The sequence below is a fragment of the Tursiops truncatus genome, chromosome 12 (genome assembly GCF_011762595.2).
Source record: "Tursiops truncatus isolate mTurTru1 chromosome 12, mTurTru1.mat.Y, whole genome shotgun sequence".
NCBI classification, from domain to species: Eukaryota; Metazoa; Chordata; class Mammalia; order Artiodactyla; family Delphinidae; genus Tursiops; species Tursiops truncatus.
Genome location: NC_047045.1, coordinates 1,363,834 through 1,383,555, shown reverse-complemented (window position 1 = coordinate 1,383,555; position 19,722 = coordinate 1,363,834). Strand labels below are relative to the sequence as shown.

General features: G+C 38.7%; 1 protein-coding gene across 10 annotated transcripts in view; it reads right to left on the bottom strand.

Moving 5' to 3' along the window:
- Positions 1 to 19,722, bottom strand: part of PHF3 (PHD finger protein 3) — a 103,324-nt gene that overhangs the window by 39,117 nt on the left and 44,485 nt on the right. For 3 of the 10 annotated variants that reach the window (XM_019929254.3, XM_019929256.3, XM_019929253.3), the window contains 2 exons: positions 11,287 to 11,448; positions 1,654 to 3,400 (listed from right to left, as the gene is read on the bottom strand). The exons of 1 other annotated variant lie outside the window; for it this stretch is intronic. In XM_019929254.3, the coding sequence (XP_019784813.2) occupies positions 1,654 to 3,400; positions 11,287 to 11,448 (1,909 nt within the window). Of the gene's footprint in view, positions 1 to 1,653; positions 3,401 to 6,904; positions 6,926 to 8,589; positions 8,609 to 11,286; positions 11,449 to 12,351; positions 12,372 to 19,722 lie in introns of those variants that run through there. 6 more of the 10 variants (XM_019929257.3, XM_019929255.3, XM_033867385.2 and 3 more) reach the window with 5 other exon arrangements.

Here is a 19,722-nt window from a genome sequence, read left to right as displayed (position 1 = left end):
ATCCCTACACATCTAATATTCTATGTCATTTTCCAGCCTGGGGCAAAGAAACTCTAGGTTTTATAGGTTAGATCCAAAAGGCAGCCTTAGGTAAAAAAAAATGGGACTTAACAATCTTCATTTTAGGAAAATAACTGATATTGGGGAAGTGACAGTCATCATTCAAAAGCCTGGGCAAACTCCTGAGGACCACGCCATCATAACAGAAGTTTATCTCCAAAAAAGTTACATTATAATATGTCTCCCAACTCTAGGCCGAAGTTTCATTTCAGAAACTCACTCAGTTTAAGGCTCCTATTTCATACTCTGACAACATGTCAGTATGATGGTTTTTAGAAGATGCTGGCAAAGAAAAAGGGCTAACTTAAAAGAGCACTTACAAGGACCACCCAGCCCTTAATTCTCTTAGGCCCACTTGAGAATATTTGAATAAGGTGTTTTAAACAAAAAAGCATAATAAACAGCACAAAAGTGAGGGCAAATGTAGCACTATATTCAAACAAGTCACAAGTTTTAAAAACTGGAATATGCTGTTATAAAGTAACCACTGACACTAAAATTAGGCCATGGGCTGAATCACAAATGAAAAAACCCCTTGACATAAAAGTTATTTTTTACAGAATAGACCCAAGAACTCCCAACCACACCCTCCATACCAAAATAATGTGTTACACAGCACTGCACTAAACTGTCCCTCCCTAAGGACTTTCATTTTCATGTAACCTAATTGTGCTGGGAAATCGTTCTAACATTTACTTTCATGAGTAAAGATAATATTACAATGTGCAAGTTACAATGTTCTTTTATCATATCAATGTTGATAGAAGTTCCAACAGCAATCTCAAAACTTGAACAGGATAATCTTGTAGCTGGAAACTCCACTTCACCTCTTGTTCTCTTTTTCTCAAAAAGCTAGCAAATAAAAAATACATGGGCGGGGAGGGTGGCAGTGTCATAAAACTATAGAATACTGAATCCTAAGGAAAGAATGACAACGGCAGTGCTATAAAATCACTTCCTAAAACATTAGAATTCACAAGAAACCTAAATCACTAGAACATTCAAAAAACAAAATACATGTTTCACTCCATTCCATGTTACATACAAAATTCCCTTGCGCTATTTAACAGTTGTTTTAGCTATCAAATTTCATTCTAAGGTCAAGTTTGATAGTTATGAAGTAGTGGTATTAAGTCATAGTAAGTGTGCTTCATTTGAAAGTATATATGTAGAATTTCCATTATGCCCTTCACAATTTATTACCAGTTCTTCTCAAGCCAGACAAAGTAATATATAACCTACAGACCCAAAGCACTATAACAATTTTCTGATTTTTTTTTTTAAGATGCAATGACTAAATTACACTAACTGGTCACAATGATAAAACATTTCCATATATACCAGCTTTTGGTCAGACTATGTGTTTTAAAGTTTCTAGGGTGGCATATTTGTAAATTCAGTGGCTCCATCTTACTATCATATATCCGGGATTGATGAGGGGTTTCTGTTTGTGCAAAAGTCTTTGTATGTTAAATAATCTCTTTCTATAAAAAATTCTCACACTAATCCCACCCTAAAAAAAAAGCAATTTCTCTTTAATGTACATATCACATATACATACACACACACACACACACACACACACACACACACCTGTTGCCATGTGGTTTTTTGCAAAACCCACACTGCTTGCTGGGAGTCCAGATATATTTGCTTTCAAATGAAGAGCTATGATCTGAGCCTTCCCGTTTTACAGTAGCTATATTATCTGGAATGAACAACGGTGGCTCATCCAAAGAAAAACTTTTGCTGCTTCTTCTTTGACGGGGTTGTAGGTTCTTCTCAGGTTTTTTTAATTTCAATTTATCCTCTTCCTTAAAATGTTCTACACCACCTGTGTGCTCAAGCTCTTCCTTCACATGACTATTGGTTCTCACTGCTGGAGCCGGCTGCTGGGGCTTATGGCACTGTTTCTGGCTGGAATGCAACAAATGTCCAGTTTGTGCAGGATGATGAGGTTCTTTTGAGCAACCAGGGTGACCGTGAGGCTTTTCACTCAAAGAATGAGTTAAGGGTTTGGAAATCTGTACTAAATTTTGATCTTGTGGTATCTTTCTGAATACAGAATGAGCCTGATTTTTCACAGATTTAACCCCAGAATTGCAACTCTGAATCTTTGAATCCTTATCAACTTGTTTCTTTCTCACTTTGACTGGCCTATGAAAATTTTGCTTAGATTCTGATTCATCAGCATTTCGCTTCACACTTTTGACATTAACTTTAGTTACGTTATGCATTAATTCATGCTTTGCTCCAACAACTTTTTTCCGAGTATCTGTGGTCATGGTTTGCTTAGAATGAATTACAGGTTTTGTATGTTTGGGTTTTATGTTTTTTGACTCTAAGCAAGAAACACTATTTGACTGGCTGTCTCTGTCATCTTGAAGGTTTGCTGTTTCATGAGACTCCATTTTAATACTTTCAACAATATTCAACTGCTTTGAATTTTGGTCCCGTGCATCACAAACAGCATTTTCTAAAATACTACTTTCTGGTTCAAAAGCACTAGTATTAACCACCTCTAAGTTGGATTTATTAAATCTGGTGCCCTCCAACTGCTTATCATCAGACTCTGTGTCTTTACAGTAAGCCATTTCCATTTCACTTCTCTGAAGGGAGTTCTCAGCTTTATCAGCAACTTCCACACTATCTTTCGATTCCAAACTACATTCATTTACTTCATCCACAGAACCAGACAAACTGACAAGGTTCTTTTCTTTCTCATTTGGGTTTGTACAAGCAGCATTGCCAGAGAAAGCAACGGAAGATGCGGGTTCCTCATTGACACTGTCATCTTCGTGGGGTAATTTCATTGTCTCCTTTGATTCTTGTTCAACTTCTCCTTCTACCTTCATTTCTTCAACAACAGTCCCATCCACTTTACCTGAAATGGAATCGTTCCGTTCATGTTCTTCTTTACCTGAAAACTTAAACAATGGGCTAACAGTCTTGGCTTTACACTCCATCAGTGTTTCATTTTTTTCTTCAATACTAACACAAGTCTCTGAAAGGAGTGGACAGTTTAACTCATGAGATGGCACATTTTCTTCTCTCTGATTATTACACTTCTGCTCAGAATCCAACCCAGCTTCACCCTTCATTTCCAGACAAGATGCAACGGCTGCTTCGATCTGTCCACTGTGTCGGCGGCCCCTCCTGCTCTCTTTCTGGTGCTCGGGTTTCGGTGACGTACCAATTTCTTCTTTCATCTGACACCTTTCTTGTTTCACCCCTGCTTTAGGGGCGGACACAGTCTTCCCTGATGCCTTTTTTGTGCTATTTAAAGGTGCTGCATTTGAACGCTTGGCAATAGTGCTTTGTCGCAAACTTCTTATTTGTTCTATCACAAGGGAAAAAAATAAATAAAAAAAAACTTAGTTATTTTGCCATGTGTTTTTATTTCAACGCAATTTAGAATACATCACTTCTTTATTCTGAGCTATAAAATTTATTTTCCCATTTCAAAGAAAATGTACTGACATCTATTCATGATGATGGTTACATTTTTTATATACTTATCAAAGTTCTATAATTCTGGGGCAGAAAATAACCTGTATAAAATTCAGACTGATGTTACACTTTACAATAAAAAATATTTTCATCAAGCTTCTTTTCTATGCAAGTAAGCCGGGGGTAAAATCAATGAGGTTCCTTGATATTACTACCCATCTTAAAGCAAGGCTGTCATACAGGTGTAAACATTAAATACCTTTAAGTATATAAAACCAAACAAATTCAGGTGCCAATAAAATCTGAACTAAACCACCTATCACAAACAGGATCTATGTGAGTTTCAAAGCACAGCCTCAAAAGAACTCTAACGTCTTTATGAATGTGCTTCCCTTATATCCATTTTAGCATTCAAGCTATTCCTTGAATAGTTTGAATATTTTAAGAAATGAAATATACACTAGAGTACTAGACACAGATCAACAAAAAGAGAAATTATAATTAAAGAGATTTAAACCAAGAAAATGTATCATAAGGGAAAATGCGGAAAGTATGAAAATAATTTAATAAAGCTTCCCACTTGTAACAATGCTCCTAACAAAGAATCCACTAACTGAGACTTTCCTCCTTTCCTTATCTGGATACATCCTCCAAGGGAAAAAGAAACACAAAGTGAAAAGAAATTGGAAAGAAAGCTAAATAATTCACTAAGAAGAAAAAAAAATAATAATTCACTAAGTAAAAAAACAACCCAAAAACTGAAATACAAAATAAGAAGCTATATCCAAGCCTATGCATATCCAATACCTCTGAATCAACTCTGTATGAAAACTGAACATCACAAATTTTTAAAAAATCTCCTTCCTTTTGAATGCAAAACGCTACTATGCACCAGTATTTAGAACATTTTCCTAATTTGTCACATATCACTGAACCTGTGAAACTCTTACAGAAGGTGTCACAGGTCCTCCTCATTTGTCTCTAACAGTCCTAGTTGATGCTTGTAGTCATGACACTCAAAAGTGTCCCCATCTGGACAATAAATTATACGGTCATCCTATCTTGGAGACCCTTTCTAATTCCCCAGGACTTGGCACAATATTTGGTCATCAGGTAAGTACCCAACAACTTCAAAAACTTATTTAGTGGGGGCTTCCCTGGTGGTGCAGGGGTTAAGAATCTGCCTGCCAATGCAGGGGACACAGGTTCGAGCCCTGGTCCAGGAAGATCCCACATGCCGCGGAGCAACTAAGCCCGTGCGCCACAACTACTGAGCCTGCACTCTAGAGCCCACGAGCCACAACTACTGAGCCCACGTGCTGCAACTACTGAAGCCTGCACTAATAGAGCCCGTGTTCTGCAACAAGACACTGTGATGAGAAGCCCTCACACCGCAATGAAGAGTAGCCCCTGCTCGCCACAACTAGAGAAAGCCCACATGCAGCAATGAAGACCCAATGCAGCCAAAAATAAAAAATAAATTTTTTTTTTTTTAAAAAAGGGGGCTCTTCCCTGGTGGCGCAGTGGTTGAGAGTTCGTCCGCCTGCCAATGAAGGGGACGCAGGTTTATGCCGCGGAGCGGCTGGGCCCGTGAGCCACGGCCGCCGAGCCTGCGTGTCTGGAGCCTGTGCTCCGCAACGGGAGAGGCCACAACAGTGAGAGGCCCGCATACCGGAAAAAAAAAAAACTTACTTAGTGGATTATGAACCACTCATGCTCAGATATATAACATTTTAAAATAACTAAAATTTTAATGGTTTGTTATTAATATTTAGATAATTTTTAAAGCTCTGAAGACAGCCTGTAATAATTTATAGCTCTACTATACTTATATGCCCTGAAATAAAATAAATGAAGAACTTTTAACACCCATTACGTAAGTGGTTGATAAATGAACAGCACATTCAACTGTGAAGGTATTCAGATAAAAAATTGTTTTCCAATAGTAATTGATTAACTGACAAAGGATAAAGTAACTCTTTCTCCTCTAACTATAAACTGCCTTAGTTTGAAGCCGGGCGGAATAGGCCAAACGTTACTATTATTTGTCTATAATGTTCATTCTACTCTTTTTGTTTCTCAAAGTCACAAATATATACCAAATAACCGATTTTTTAAAAAACTGAGGAAAAGATGATGAAGTAAATATATGCATCTGAGCTAATAATCCACTTCTCAAAACCGCACATTAGAGCTATGCAAAAGCTATGAACCTAAAAGGAAAGAAAGGACCAATGCCCTAAGAATTTAACGAACCATGCCTGTGTAATGAAGGCACCATTAAAATCCAAAAGGAGGGGTTTCAGAGAGCTTCTGAATGGTGAAGTAGAACGCCTCCACGCGCCACAGTGCTTGCTGGACTGAAGTTTCTTTGTTCTTGACCTCACCCTATGAATCTCTTCATCTGGCTGTTGGCTCCTGTGCTTTAATATCCTCGGTAATAAACCACTTATCTGAAAGTTTGGGGGACATTAGTTTCTACTGTGACAGTTATTTCCCCTCAGCACGTGACAAATAACAATCAACTGTTTTCCGGCTTCCATTCTTGCTATTAATAAGGCACCTTTCAGTGTAACTGCCGTTCATTTTTTTGCCGTGTGGCTGACAGGATCTCGGTGCTCCGGCCAGGTGTCAGGCCTGTGCCTCTAAGGTGGGACAGCCAAGTTCAGAACACTGGTCCACCAGAGACCTCCCGACTCCATGTAATATCAAACAGGGAACGCTCTCCCAGAGATCTCCATCTCAACGCTAAAACCCAGCTCCACTCAACAACCAGCAAGCTACAGTGCTGGACACCCTACGCCAAACAACTAGCAAGACAGGAACACAACCCCCCCACCCATTAGCAGAGAGGCTGCCTAAAATCATATGAAGTTCACAGACACCCCAAAACACACCACCAGACGCAGTCCTGCCCAACAGAAAGACAAGATCTAGCCTCATCCACCAGAACACAGGCAAGAGTACCCTCCACCAGGAAGCCTAGAAAACCCACTGAACCAACCTTAGCCACTGGGGACAGACACCAAAAACAACGGGAACGACAAACCTGCAGCCAGTGAAAACAAGGCCCCAAACACAGTAAGTTAAGCAAAATGAGAAGACAGAGAAACCCACTGCAGACGAAGGAGCAAGGTAAAAACCAACCAGACCAAACAAATGAAGAGGAAATAGGCACATTAAGAGGATCAGACACCAGGATCAAGTGGGGTTTATCCCAGGAATGCAAGGATTCTTCAATATACCTAAATCAATCAATGTGAAACACCATATTAACAAACTGAAGAATAAAAACCATATGATCATCTCAATAGATGCAGAAAGAGCGTTCAACAAAATTCAAAACCCATTTATGATTAACACCCTCCAGTAGGTAGGCATAGAGGGAACTTACCTCAACATAATAAAGGCCATATATGACAAACCCACAGCCAACGTCGTTCTCAATGGTGAAAAACTGAAACCATTTCCGCTAAGATCAGGAACAAGACAAGGTTGCCCACTCTCACCACTATCGTTCAACATAGTTTTGGAAGCTTTAGCCACACCAATGAGAGAAGAAAAAGAAATTAAAGGAATCCAAATTGAAAAATAAGATGTAAAACTGTCACTGTTTGCAGATGACATGATAGTATACATAAAGTATCCCAAAGATGCCACCAGAAAACTACTAAAGCTAATCAATGAATTTCGTAAAGTATCAGGATACAAAATGAATGCACAGAAATCTCTTGCATTCCTATACACTAAAGATGAGAAATCTGAAAGAGAAGTTAAGGAAACACTCCCATTTACCACTGCAACAGAAGGAATAAAATACCTAGGAATAAACCTACCTAAGGAGACAAAAGACCTGTATGCCGAAAACCATAAGGCACTGATGAAAGAAATTAAAGATACAGATAGAGAGATATACCATGTTCTTGGATTGGAAGATTCAACATTGTGAAAATGACTCTACTACCCAAAGCAATCTACAGATTCAAGGCAATTCCTATCAAACTACCAATGGCATTTTCCACAGAACTAGAACAAAAAATTTCAGTTTGTATGGAAACACAAAAGACCCCAAATAGCCAAAGCAATCTTGAGAAAGAAAAACAGAGCTGGAGGAATCAGGCTCCCTGACTTCAGACTATACTAAAAAGGCACAGTAATCAAGACAGAATGGTACTGGCACAAAAACAGAAATACAGATCAATGGAACAGGATGGAAAACCCAGAGATAAACCCATGCACATATGGTCACCTTATCTTTGATAAAGGAAGCAAGAATATACAACAGAGAAAAGACAGCCTCTTCAATAAGTGGTGCTAGGAAAACTGAACAGCTACATATAAAAGAATGAAATTAGAACACTCCCTAACACCATACACAAAAATAAACTCAAAGTGGATTAAAGACCTAAATGTAAAGGCCAGACACTATCAAACTCTTAGAGCAAAATGTAGGCAGAACACTCTGTGACATAAATAACAGCAAGATCCTTTTTGACCCACCTCCTAGAGAAATGGAAATAAAAACAAAAATAAACAAATGGAACCTAATGAAACTTAAAAGCTTTTGCACAGCAAAGGAAACCATAAACGAGATCAAAAGACAACCCTCAGAATAGGAGAAAATATTAGCAAATGAAGCAACTGACAAAGGATTAATCTCCAAAATTCACAAGCAGCTCATGCAGCTCAATATCAAATAAACAAACAACCCAATCCAAAAATGGGCAGAAGACGTAAACAGACATTTCTTCAAAGAAGACATACAGATTGCCAACAGACACATGAAAGGATGGTCAACATCACTAATCACTACAGGAATGCAAATCAAAACTACAGTGAGGTATCACCTCACACCAGTCAGAATGGCCATCATCAAAACATCTACAATAAATGCTGAAGAGGGTTTGGAAAAAAGGGAACCCTCTTGCACTGTTGGTGGGAATGTAAATTGGTACAGCCACTATGGAGAACAGTATGGAGGTTCCTTAAAAAACTAAAAATAGAACTACCATATGACCCAGCAATCCCACTACTAAGCATATACCCTGAGAAAACCATAATTCAAAAAGAGCCACGTACCACAATGTTCACTGCAGCATTATTTACAATAGCCAGGACATGGAAGCAACCTAAGTGTTCATCGACAGGTGAATAGATAAAGAAGCTGGAATATTACTCAGCCACAAAAAGAAACAAAATTGGGTTAGTTGTAGTGAGGTGGATGGATCTAGAATTTGTCATATAGAGTGAAGTGAGTCAGAAAGAGAAAAACAATACTGTATGCTAACACATATATATGGAATCTAAAAAGAAAAAATGAAGAACCTAGATTCAGGACAGGAATAAAAATGCAGACGTAGAGAATGGACTTGAGGACATGGGGAGGGGGAAGGGTAAGCTGCGAGGAACTGAGAGAGTGGCATGAACTTATACACACTACCAAATGCAACATAGATAGCTAGTGGGAAGCCGCCACATAGCACAGGGAGATCAGCTCGGTTCTTTGTGACCACCTGGAGGGGTGGGATAGGGAGGTGGGAAGGAGACACAAAAGGGAGGACATATGAGGACATATGTATATGCATAGCTGATTCACTTTGTTATACAGCAGAAACTAACACACCATTGTAAAGCAATTATACTCCAATAAAGACATTAAATTTTTTTTAATTTAAAAAGTAAAATAAAGGAAAGAAAGGGCAGGAGAAGAGAAAACACTGACAATTTTGGAAGCCAAACAAAAGATGATCAAGAAGTAACTGATGCAGGACATCCAAAAAAAGATAAACAGTCATCTGGCACTGCTGGCCGAACCAATACCATTAACACCTCAACAGGCTTAGGAACTGGTGATCCCAGATAATTCTAAAGTAGGGAGGAAGGCAGGCAGTTAAAATCAGGATGAGTCGAAAGCTGTTTAAAAAGCAGTCAGACCCCAAGCTCCCTCTCCGCTACTCCATCCGTTGGGCAACTGCCCTTCCCAGGTTGGTTCTAATCGAAGACTGGAGGTTTACTCTTTGGGGAGTGTAAAAACAGAGTTTCTAGACTAAGGAACATCCAGCATAGATAAGAGCAGCAGTAAAGTACACTGAAATCTGTCAGATTATGTGTATTTGTATATACTGAAAGATGAGATGCCCCCATCAGCTTCCCTCAAGGGCTCCCATGATATGCTAACAATCTAACAAGCCTAAAGTCTAACAACAGGAATTCCTCCAAAGAGTAATACAGCCAGATTACCATACAGTGATGCCCATAGTTGACAAAACGTTAAACACTGAGCAAGCTATCAATGATCAGACATTTAGCAAAGTCTCTGAACATGAAAGATAGAACCAAAAAAAGAAAAAAAAGACTAAGAAACCTTTAAAACCCCGTAAGTATCTTATGAAAGACAACATAAGATACTGCATGCATGAAACAAGACCAAAATGCTACAAAAAGGACTATTCCCAGAACAAAAAAAGAACATTCAGAATTTGATGAAAAAGTTGAAGGATAAACATGAGAAAATTTCAACAAGTAGAGGAAGAACACAGAGGTGGAAAGATGAAGAAAATGGAAGTGCCAGTCCCTGCTATCTAATACTTGAATAACAGGAGTTCCAGGAAGCAAGAGTTGACAAAATAAAGAGGAAAATAATCAATGAAATAATTCAAGAGATTTTTCCAGAACTGAAAATGGAGCATCACTTTCAAATTTCTGAGGAAAAACAATTTCCAACCTTGAATTCCATGTTCAATCAGACCATAATTCCAATGTGAGACCATATTAAATACATTTGCAAACATACAAGGTTTCAAAAATATATATCCATATTCCTTTTTCTCATAAAAGTACTAGAAGAGGTATGTCACCAAACGAAGGAGCTACTTCAAAGAAAAGTAAACAGAAACTGCAATACAGAACACAATCTTCAGAAGAATAGTAAAGAGCTCTCTGGACAACAGCCATGCATCTGACTTATACAGAACTAACACAACAGTGCACACGGAAGCAGATCAGCAGGGCCCCAGAGACACTTCCTCAATAAGATGAAAATGACAGAACACCTGACATGCACAAATATCTTTAAGAAAGATTCAGACAACTGGCAGAGTAGTTGGGGTGGAATTACTGATACGTACACTGAAAACTGTGTGTGCGAATGCATAAAACTATAAGCAAATGAACAACAAAATCAATTATTAAATCAGAAAGACAAAAAGTTGTATAGGAAAAGCGACTATAGTTCACTAAATGGGTCACCACTAACAGCATATTGAGTCACAATAACGTAAGTAATTACTACTGATCTTACAAAATTATGTATCAGAAAGATGAGAAAGTGTTCTTTTGTGTGATGGGGGAACAAGAGGAGGAAAGAATGCTAACTTCACCACCCAGAATGGGAAATCAATGAATACATACATCAGAATAATCCAGCAGTAGCAAGATACATATGTTACTTAGAGACATGGAAGTAAATACCAAAAAATTAACAAAACCAGATGAAAGCGGTAATAGTAGTTTCCTCTGGGGAAAGGGAAATAAGTAGTAGGATGGCAAGTACTGGAAACTCATAGAACTAGTCAACTCTTTAAATCATGTGAATGTGTAATTTCAATAAAAATTTTTAAAAATCATACCAACAAATTGATACAATCTCAAAATTGATTATCAAAATGCTCAGATTAGCAAACACCAAGAAACTACTATCACTGCTCAGCAACTTTACAACCTATCACATCTGTCCCTACACTTGATTTTCTAGCTAGTCCTCTCTGGAAGGATTACCTTGTGCCATTAAACGAGGTGATTTTCTTGGTGATCTCACTGAATTTTCTTCTACTTTGTCCCTCAAATTCCTGTTAGGTAAAATCAGTTCTTCTTCATCAATGGTATCATTGCCACTTTCTTTTACAACTCCTTCATCCATAATATCGTCAAGACCAACAACTAGAAAGAAAAACAAAAAAACAAAATTTTTTGAAAATATTGGTGATGTTAAGTATTTAAAGGCAGTACAGAAAACACTGTGAAACAGTTTAATGTAATACCAAGTAGTCCTGAAAATCTAGGTCTATTCCTAAAATGTGATAATGCCACTACCAAGCACGCAGTTCAGTTTTACAAACTTCTACCGTATGAGGCAGCTAGTCAAAGAGAAGATTAGTTGTAATTCTTCTTGATTTGACCTCCACTATCACTCACTGTCACTTATCATTCACTGTACCTTTGTGAACATCGTAAGCAGCTATACCTGGATACTTAATTATCCCAATTGGTTAAAGTAGTACAAAAAAGAGTAAATACCCTGAAAAGCTTATGATTCTAGGTTCATGCTAGAACCAAAAGATTCTAGTTCTAACTGTAATCTATTCCTTGAAGACTTTACGCTACACGTGTGAGAGTAACGGAGATATACTCTTAAGTTGTAGCAAGCACACACACACGCACACACACAGAAATGAAAAACATAATATAACTTCCCCTCCCCCAAATGCTAGGGAAAATAGGTGTTTAAATAGAACTATACAATTAAATTACCTTCCCCTAGTCAAAAGAGAGATAGAGTCATTCATTTAACAGCAGGGGAGGGGGCATGGAAAAGGACTGGGGAACACTGTATTTATATTATCAACAGGCTTATTTCTGTATCTAACAGATGTCACTTCACTAGCTGACATACAGCAATTCTAAATGTGCAGTTGTATGAGATCTTGTAAAAAGAATGTGATTATTTAGATCATACGTCCTCGTCTCAAGTCTCTGCTAGAACACTTAAATAAAACCTGACTAAGTCCCTTAACCTCTCTAGTTTATCTCTTAAATGAGAATAACAATACCTGTCCTACCTACCTCACAGGGCTGTTGTGAGGATCAAGTGAGATGATGTATGAGAACTCACTTTGTAAACTTTAGAGCACTACACAAATGTTAGTTATTATCTTCATCCTAGGGGTTAGGAGGAACCTCAAGAAGTTATCTAGTCCTCATCTTTGTATCCAAGTAGAACTTCATTTAAGAGTTCAACAAGATAGTGGTCTATCCTAAAATTTAAAGAGAACAAAATTCTTTATAAATATACTTTCAAATGGTACAATCTTTTCGAAGAGCAATTTGACAACAATCACAAAACTGCTTATATACTTTGACCAATATATTATAAAGTATAGACGAGAGAATAAATTATGAAAAAAAAATTTCTGGCTAGAAAACATAGTGTGATCCTTGTTAGTAACAGACAAATGAAATGTTGTATAGGTACATTGAGACAAAAATGATTAGCAGGAAACAGATGAAAATTTTAACAATAGCTATTCTATAAAAGATAAGTATTCTTTTTTCCTATCTTGCATATTTCCTGCTATATGCATGGAATTACACTCAAAAACAGAGTCCATGCTTTTAATCACTACGCTATAGGCACTAAAAGCTTAGAGAAGAAGAATGTATCTTAGGAAAATTCATCAGGACTCATTTAAGATATAATTAGGGGAAACAGGTGGGGCGTTCGGTTAGACGGCTACTCCACCATGAGGGAATACTTATGCTGCCGCACACTCACACACATTCTCAAAGAGTTTTTAACGTTAGATTAATAGCTCCACCACGTTCATTTCAAAAAACGAAAGTTACGCATTATATGCATTACAAGTACGCAGAGACAGAAATGGATGGGGAAAGGCACCACAGTGTTATCAATGACCATCTAGTGGTTAGGTGGGGTAAAGAATTGGGTTTTTTTTTTAATCACTGTTTTACTGTCTCTGTGTTTTCCACATTTTCTACAATAAACATGAGTTTTGTATTGTAATCAGGAGAGAAAGTAATAATTCAAAAAACAGTCCAGGAGAAAGGTAATTAAAATCTGATTGACAGTGTTCGTTGGCAGGGAGTAAAAAGGTGTGTTACGAATTTTAGGGCTATATTGCAAAGCAGAATCAACAGGATTCAGCAAAGCCAAATCCAAAGGTCAATTATTAGATTTTATCTTATTCCACTTCCTGGCAGCAGCTGACACAGCTGACCCCTCACCCTTTCCTGAATCCCTTCTCCTCACTTAACCTCTGAAATCACACGCTCCTCCCTCACGAGCTACTTCTGCTCAACACCCTTTATGGAGCTCTTCCTGCAGCGATCACACAGGACAGGACCTGAGGGCTCAGTACTCCCACCTACCCTTTATACGCACTCCACCCTCCCTAAATGATCCCACCCAGTCAATCTATACAAGCGTGACTCCCCGAAGTTACCTTCCACAGCCCCAAGCTCACACTGGACCTCTGGAAGAGTGTAATTTGACCTGTCCACTAGGTTGTCTACCAGGTATCTCAAGGTTAACAAATAGAAAATAAACACTGATTCCACCCATTCCCCCTCCCCTCAGTAAAACTGTCCTAAGAGAGTCCCAGTAATGGAAACTCCATTCAACCAGCTCCTCTCTCCTCATATCCCACATCCAAGAGGTCTGCTCAAGCTGCTAGTTCTATCTACAGAGCACACCACCCGCCTGATCACCACTGATCACCTCCACAGCTCACATTCTACTCCACATCACCATCTTCTCCCACCAAAACTACTTTAAGTCTCCTAGTGTCCCACGTTCCTCTATGGCCACCTCCTATACACACATGCACACACACACACATACACTCATCACACACACAGTTTATTCTCCACACAGTCATAACTATATTTTAGAGTCTTCTAAAATATAAAGTTGTATCACGTTACCATTCTTCTGACAAGACCCTCCAAACCCTTACGAACACACTCAGATGTATGTTAAAATCCTAGCCAGGGTCTCCAGGGTCCTAAGAAGGGCTTCCCCCACCAAATTCCCTGACTTCTCTCCTACCACTGACTCACTGTGCTCCAGTCACACTGGTCTCTCCGGAACACCTCAGGGTCATTTCACTTGATCGTCCTCTGCCTGGAGCGCTCTCCTCCCAGACAGCCACATGGCTCACTCTCCCTCAAAATCGACCTTCTCACAGAAACCTTTCCTGAGGATCTTATCCAAAACAGCATTCTCCCACCACTGCCTCCTAACCCTTAGCATATTTTATCCTTTAAAATGTGTTTCACTATCCAATAGAACATGTAATTTTCCACTAGAATGTAATCTCTACAATCCAGGGACTTTGTCTCTTATTCACCACTGAAACTCCAGAACCCAGAGTCATAGTGGCTACTCCAGAAACACTGCTAAATAAAAGAATTAGGGGAAACAAGGGACCTGGAAAATTTAAACTTTGATGATCGAGAGAGAAATGTTTCAATTAACTGAAAGAGAGAAGTTAGGAAGAATAAATTTGAAAGTAAGGTAATTAACTTTCTGAATGTTAGTGACATGAAAAAAAAGAGCAGGCAAAAGAAGTATCAAAGTTAACACACCATCACAAAAGAAGGGTAAGGAGAATTTCAGGGATCGGGAAGGTTAACTGCTACAGAGAGAACAAAGGAAGGAGAAAAATCCACTAACGTGAAACACAGAAGCAGAGGGCCAGATGACAAGAGGTTAAAAAGTGAGTAAGTGAAGAATGACAACGGCAGTTTCTCTTTCATTTATTTTCAAGAAATTTAAGGGTAAAAGAAAATGAAGACAATCGGCTGAAGGAAGTTAAAGGGATGAAAGATGATTTTTCTGTGTAAGTAAAAGAAACGGGGGGGGGGGGCGGGGGGGGGAGGTGGTAGAGTCCCCTCCACACAAAAGAGGGAGTGAGGGAAGGAGAAGGGCGAGAGAATGGGCAAAGAGGAAAGAGGACAGTGAGAACGGAGGAGGGAAAAAGCAAGAGATCTGAGCATCTTCCACTGCTGGAAATAACTCTGGGAGCTGAGGGATGCCTGAGGCCTCAGTAGCTTAAAACCTATTAAGTCAACAACCTACAATTAGAACACTTAAGACTGCATGTGAGATGCTTCTCAGAAGTGAGGTTTCCGAGAATGGCATCTTCTTTGTACTCCTGCAGCTCCTGGCAATACCTTTCCTTCATCTCAAAAAGTCACCCTGACATTAAATCAAGCTCTAATACTGTCTCCAACATTTCCAGGGCTCTCAAGCAGAAGTAGGCCCCCAACAACCAAAGCAACTACTTAACCTAGCTGTGCCTCAAATTCTTCTATAAAATGGAGATCACGCTAGCAGTCAGAGGGGCGCTGTGATGATTAAATCAGTGTGTGTGAAGGGCTTAGCAGAGAACCTGGCACTTAGAAAATGCTGACTTCTGTTCACAGTCTCCCCCATCATGGACCCCACCATCAACATTTATGTATTCTTTTTCCCTTACTTTTTTCCCTCAACTCCTCCCAGAACAAATCAACCATTAAAAAAACTACCTGAAATTTCTTTCTTCTAATCCATTTATTTGATTAAAGTAATTCAGAGTACAGAATGAATTATCTCTGGCAAAACCCTCCCAATTAGGTATTTACGTTTTAAATCGTTCAACTTCCACTTCGCTTAACTTTCGTAGCTTCCACTAAGAAAATGAACAGAAAGAAGTGAAGGAGAATCTGTGTTCTTTTCAAAACACTGCTTATTCTCAGGGACCTCCCACATCTGCCCCTCCCACTGCTACAGGCAAACTAAGATTCAGTATTTGATTTCCAGTTTTTAAAGAAGTGGCCAGTCCTACTCAACACATCCACTAAAAAGGGAATTTGGGGTTATCAAAAAAGAAAAAAAAAGCAACGGCCTGAATTATGTAGGAGGCAAGCATGATAATGTGGGAAAACAATATGTTTTTCCTCCCTCCCACATTTCAGAATTAGGTGTCATTCCCATTTTGAAATTCTGGCACAAAATCTGTAATCATACTCAGAATCTCCTTGAGCCTAAATTTAGATCACATTAAAACTCCCATCCTCACCTACAAATGGCCCTCCTTAAATCTGCTGAGTCAGGCCTATGTGAAGCCCTCCTGACACAAATACTACTTTATTCAAATCCAGACTATTTAATTCACATCTATCTTCTTGAAGAGAGGAGGTAAATGAGATAGAAAGAATAAAACTGAAATATTTAAAGCTAAATTTATTGAATTTCTCAAAACTGGGATTAGTTTACATCACCTTATACCATACAAAAGGGAGAACCATAGTACAGCAGGGACTCTTCACATTTGACATGCCTTAACTCACGCTGGCAGCGCAGAGGCCAAACTCAACCACTTCTAGGACACTTATCTCCTCTATTATGAAACTTGGCACTAAATGTCAGACTTGAGAAAAAACTAAAGAGCATGATCTCTTTCCAGTGTCAGGACAATAAAGGTTAGGTGTGTACTTTACAGGGTCTGGACTTGAAGGAGAGTAAGAAGTCACACAGACACATCCTTGCAACAGAGTCCCCACAGCTTCCGCCTCGAACACCGCAGGAGACCACACCACCCAGCCCCTCCTCGGCCTCCCTTCAGTGAGCGTTCTTTCCTTTATGGATGATTTATACATCCTTCCAAAAAGAGGCCACGTCAGATACACACCATCAAGTTGTGTTATATACAATTAGTCATTTGTGGGTGAATTTATCATTTTAGATATTATGTTTCTAAGTTGAACACCACAAATAATGTTACCTTTTTTCCCTCTTAAATTTCTTCTTTACAATAAACTTTAAAACACAGGTTTACTGAGTCAAAGAAGGCAAATTTATAGATTTTACCGTTTTTAATCTCATCACATGGCTTTCAATAAAGAGTATAAACAGTTTACAGTGCAAAAAGCTTCACATTAAGTCTCAATTAAGAACTTACTAGCACTGTTTCAGATTTTTAAAAGAAACACGGTGACTAAAAAAGCTTGACATATATACCACCTTTCTGTATTTCTTTAGCTTTGCCTACTCGCCTACTCTCCTACTCAGGTCTTAATAAGTGTGTTTCTCTCTCAATAATTTATATGAACTCTTCATGTAATATCTGTGTTATCTATTTGATGCAAGTATTTTCCCTCTCTTACCTTATTTTAGTATTATCTGGTGTCAATTTTTTTCTTCAGAATGCTGCCTTCAGTTACTCCAACATTATTAAATTATCCATCCTTTCTGCTGAAATTTAACACATTCTAAAGTCTTATATTTAAACATACACAAACATTTCAACTTTTGTCAAACTCAATTCATACTTTGGGAAAAAACTGATTAGTATTTCACAGAAAGGGGTTTTCTATCAAACAAATCTAAAAGAAAGACACTGGGTTAAACGGAGTTAAAACAGTTTCTTCACTGCAGATCTACAGAGCCTTCAATATGCTAAATAAAGGCATTTTATGAGGAAAAAAAACTGCACATGATGAAACTGTTTCCCAAGCCTTATATTCTCACACACACACCAATAAAACATACACCAAAATGCTAATGATGGTTATTTCAGAAAGGATTTTTCCCTTCTTCTTATTCACACTTTCTAATTCATCTCACATTAAAAATATTTTGTCAAAAAGAATTTTCCCCAAAAATGTGTAATACATGCGTGAATGCCTAGAAAAAGCAGCTGGAAAGGTTTTCCATGCAGAAGGAAGTAGTATCATTGGTGCCACTTTTTAAAGCTTTCCTTTTTAAGTTATACATGCACATGGTTTTAAAGAGTTGTGTCTGGTTCTCAAAAAGACAACCCTCAGAATGGGAGAAAATACTGGCAAATGAAGCAACTGACAAAGGATTAATCTCCAAAATTTACAAGCAGCTCATGCAGCTCAATATCAAAAAAACAAACAACCCAATCCAAAAATGGGCAGAAGACCTAAATAGACATTTCTCCAAAGAAGACATACAGATTGCCAACAAACACATGAAAGAATGCTCAACATCATTAATCATTAGAGAAATGCAAATCAAAACTACAATGAGGTATCACCTCACACCAGTCAGAATGGCCATCATCAAAACATCTACAAACAATAAATCCTGCAGAGGGTGTGGAGAAAAGGGAACCCTCTTGCACTGTTGGTGGGAATGTACATTGATATAGCCACTATAGAGAACAGTATGGAGGTTCCTTAGAAAACTAAAAATAGAACTACCACACGACCCAGCAATCCCACTACTGGGCATATACCCTGAGAAAACCATAGTTCAAAAAGAGAGGTGTACCAGGCTTCCCTGGTGGCAATGTGGTTGAGACTCCGCCTGCTGATGCAGGGGACACGGGTTCGTGCCCCGGTCTGGGAAGATCCCACACGCCACGGAGTGGCTGGGTCCGTGAGCCATGGCTGCTGAGCCTGCGTGTCCAGAGCCTGTGCTCCGCAACGGGAGAGGCCGTAACAGTGAGAGGCCCGCGTACCGCAAAAAAAAAAAAAAAAAAAAAAAAAAAAAAAAGAGACGTGTACCACAATGTTCACTGCAGCACTATTTACGATAGCCAGGACATGGAAGCAACCGAAGTGTCCATCAACAGATGAATGGATAAAGAAGATGTGGCACATATATATAATGGAATATTATTCAGCCATAAAAAGGAACGAAACTGAGTTACCTGTACTGAGGTGGATGGATCTAGAGTCTGTCATACAGAGTGAAGTCAGAAAGAGAAAAACAAATACCGTCTGCTAACACATATATATATGGAATCTAAAAAAAAAAAAAATGAAGAACCTAGGGACAGGACAGGAATAAAGACATAGAGAATGGACTTGAGGACACAGGGAGGGGGAAGGGGAAGCTGGGACAAAGTGAGAGAGTGGCATGGACACATATACACTACCCAATGTAAAATAGATAGCTAGTGGGAAGCAGCCGCATAGCACAGGGAGATCAGCTCGGTGCTTTGTGACCACCTAGAGGGGTGGGATAGGGAGGGTGGGAGGGAGATGCAAGAGGGAGGGGATATGGGAACATATGTATACATATAGCTGATTCACTTCGTTATACAGCAGAAACTAACACAACATTGTAAAGCAATTATACTCTAATAAAGATGTTAAAAAAAAAGGTAATAAAAAAAAAATTAGAGCACACTGCCAAAAAAAAAGTTGTGCCTGGTTCTATAAGGTTTATTAAGAAAAACATTAATGCTCAGCACGCACATCGCCCTCCACTTCCCCCACTGAACCTCAATTACTTCACTGGGAAAATGTAGACATTACCACCCTTTGCTGAAAGGTTTCTGTGAAAACTGAATAAACTACTGCAGTTTCCTACACAGTGCATGACATGCAAACAATAAGATTGCAGCCATTATTACATCCTGGCAGATTTTTTTCAAACAATTTTCTATAGCCCTAAGTGTC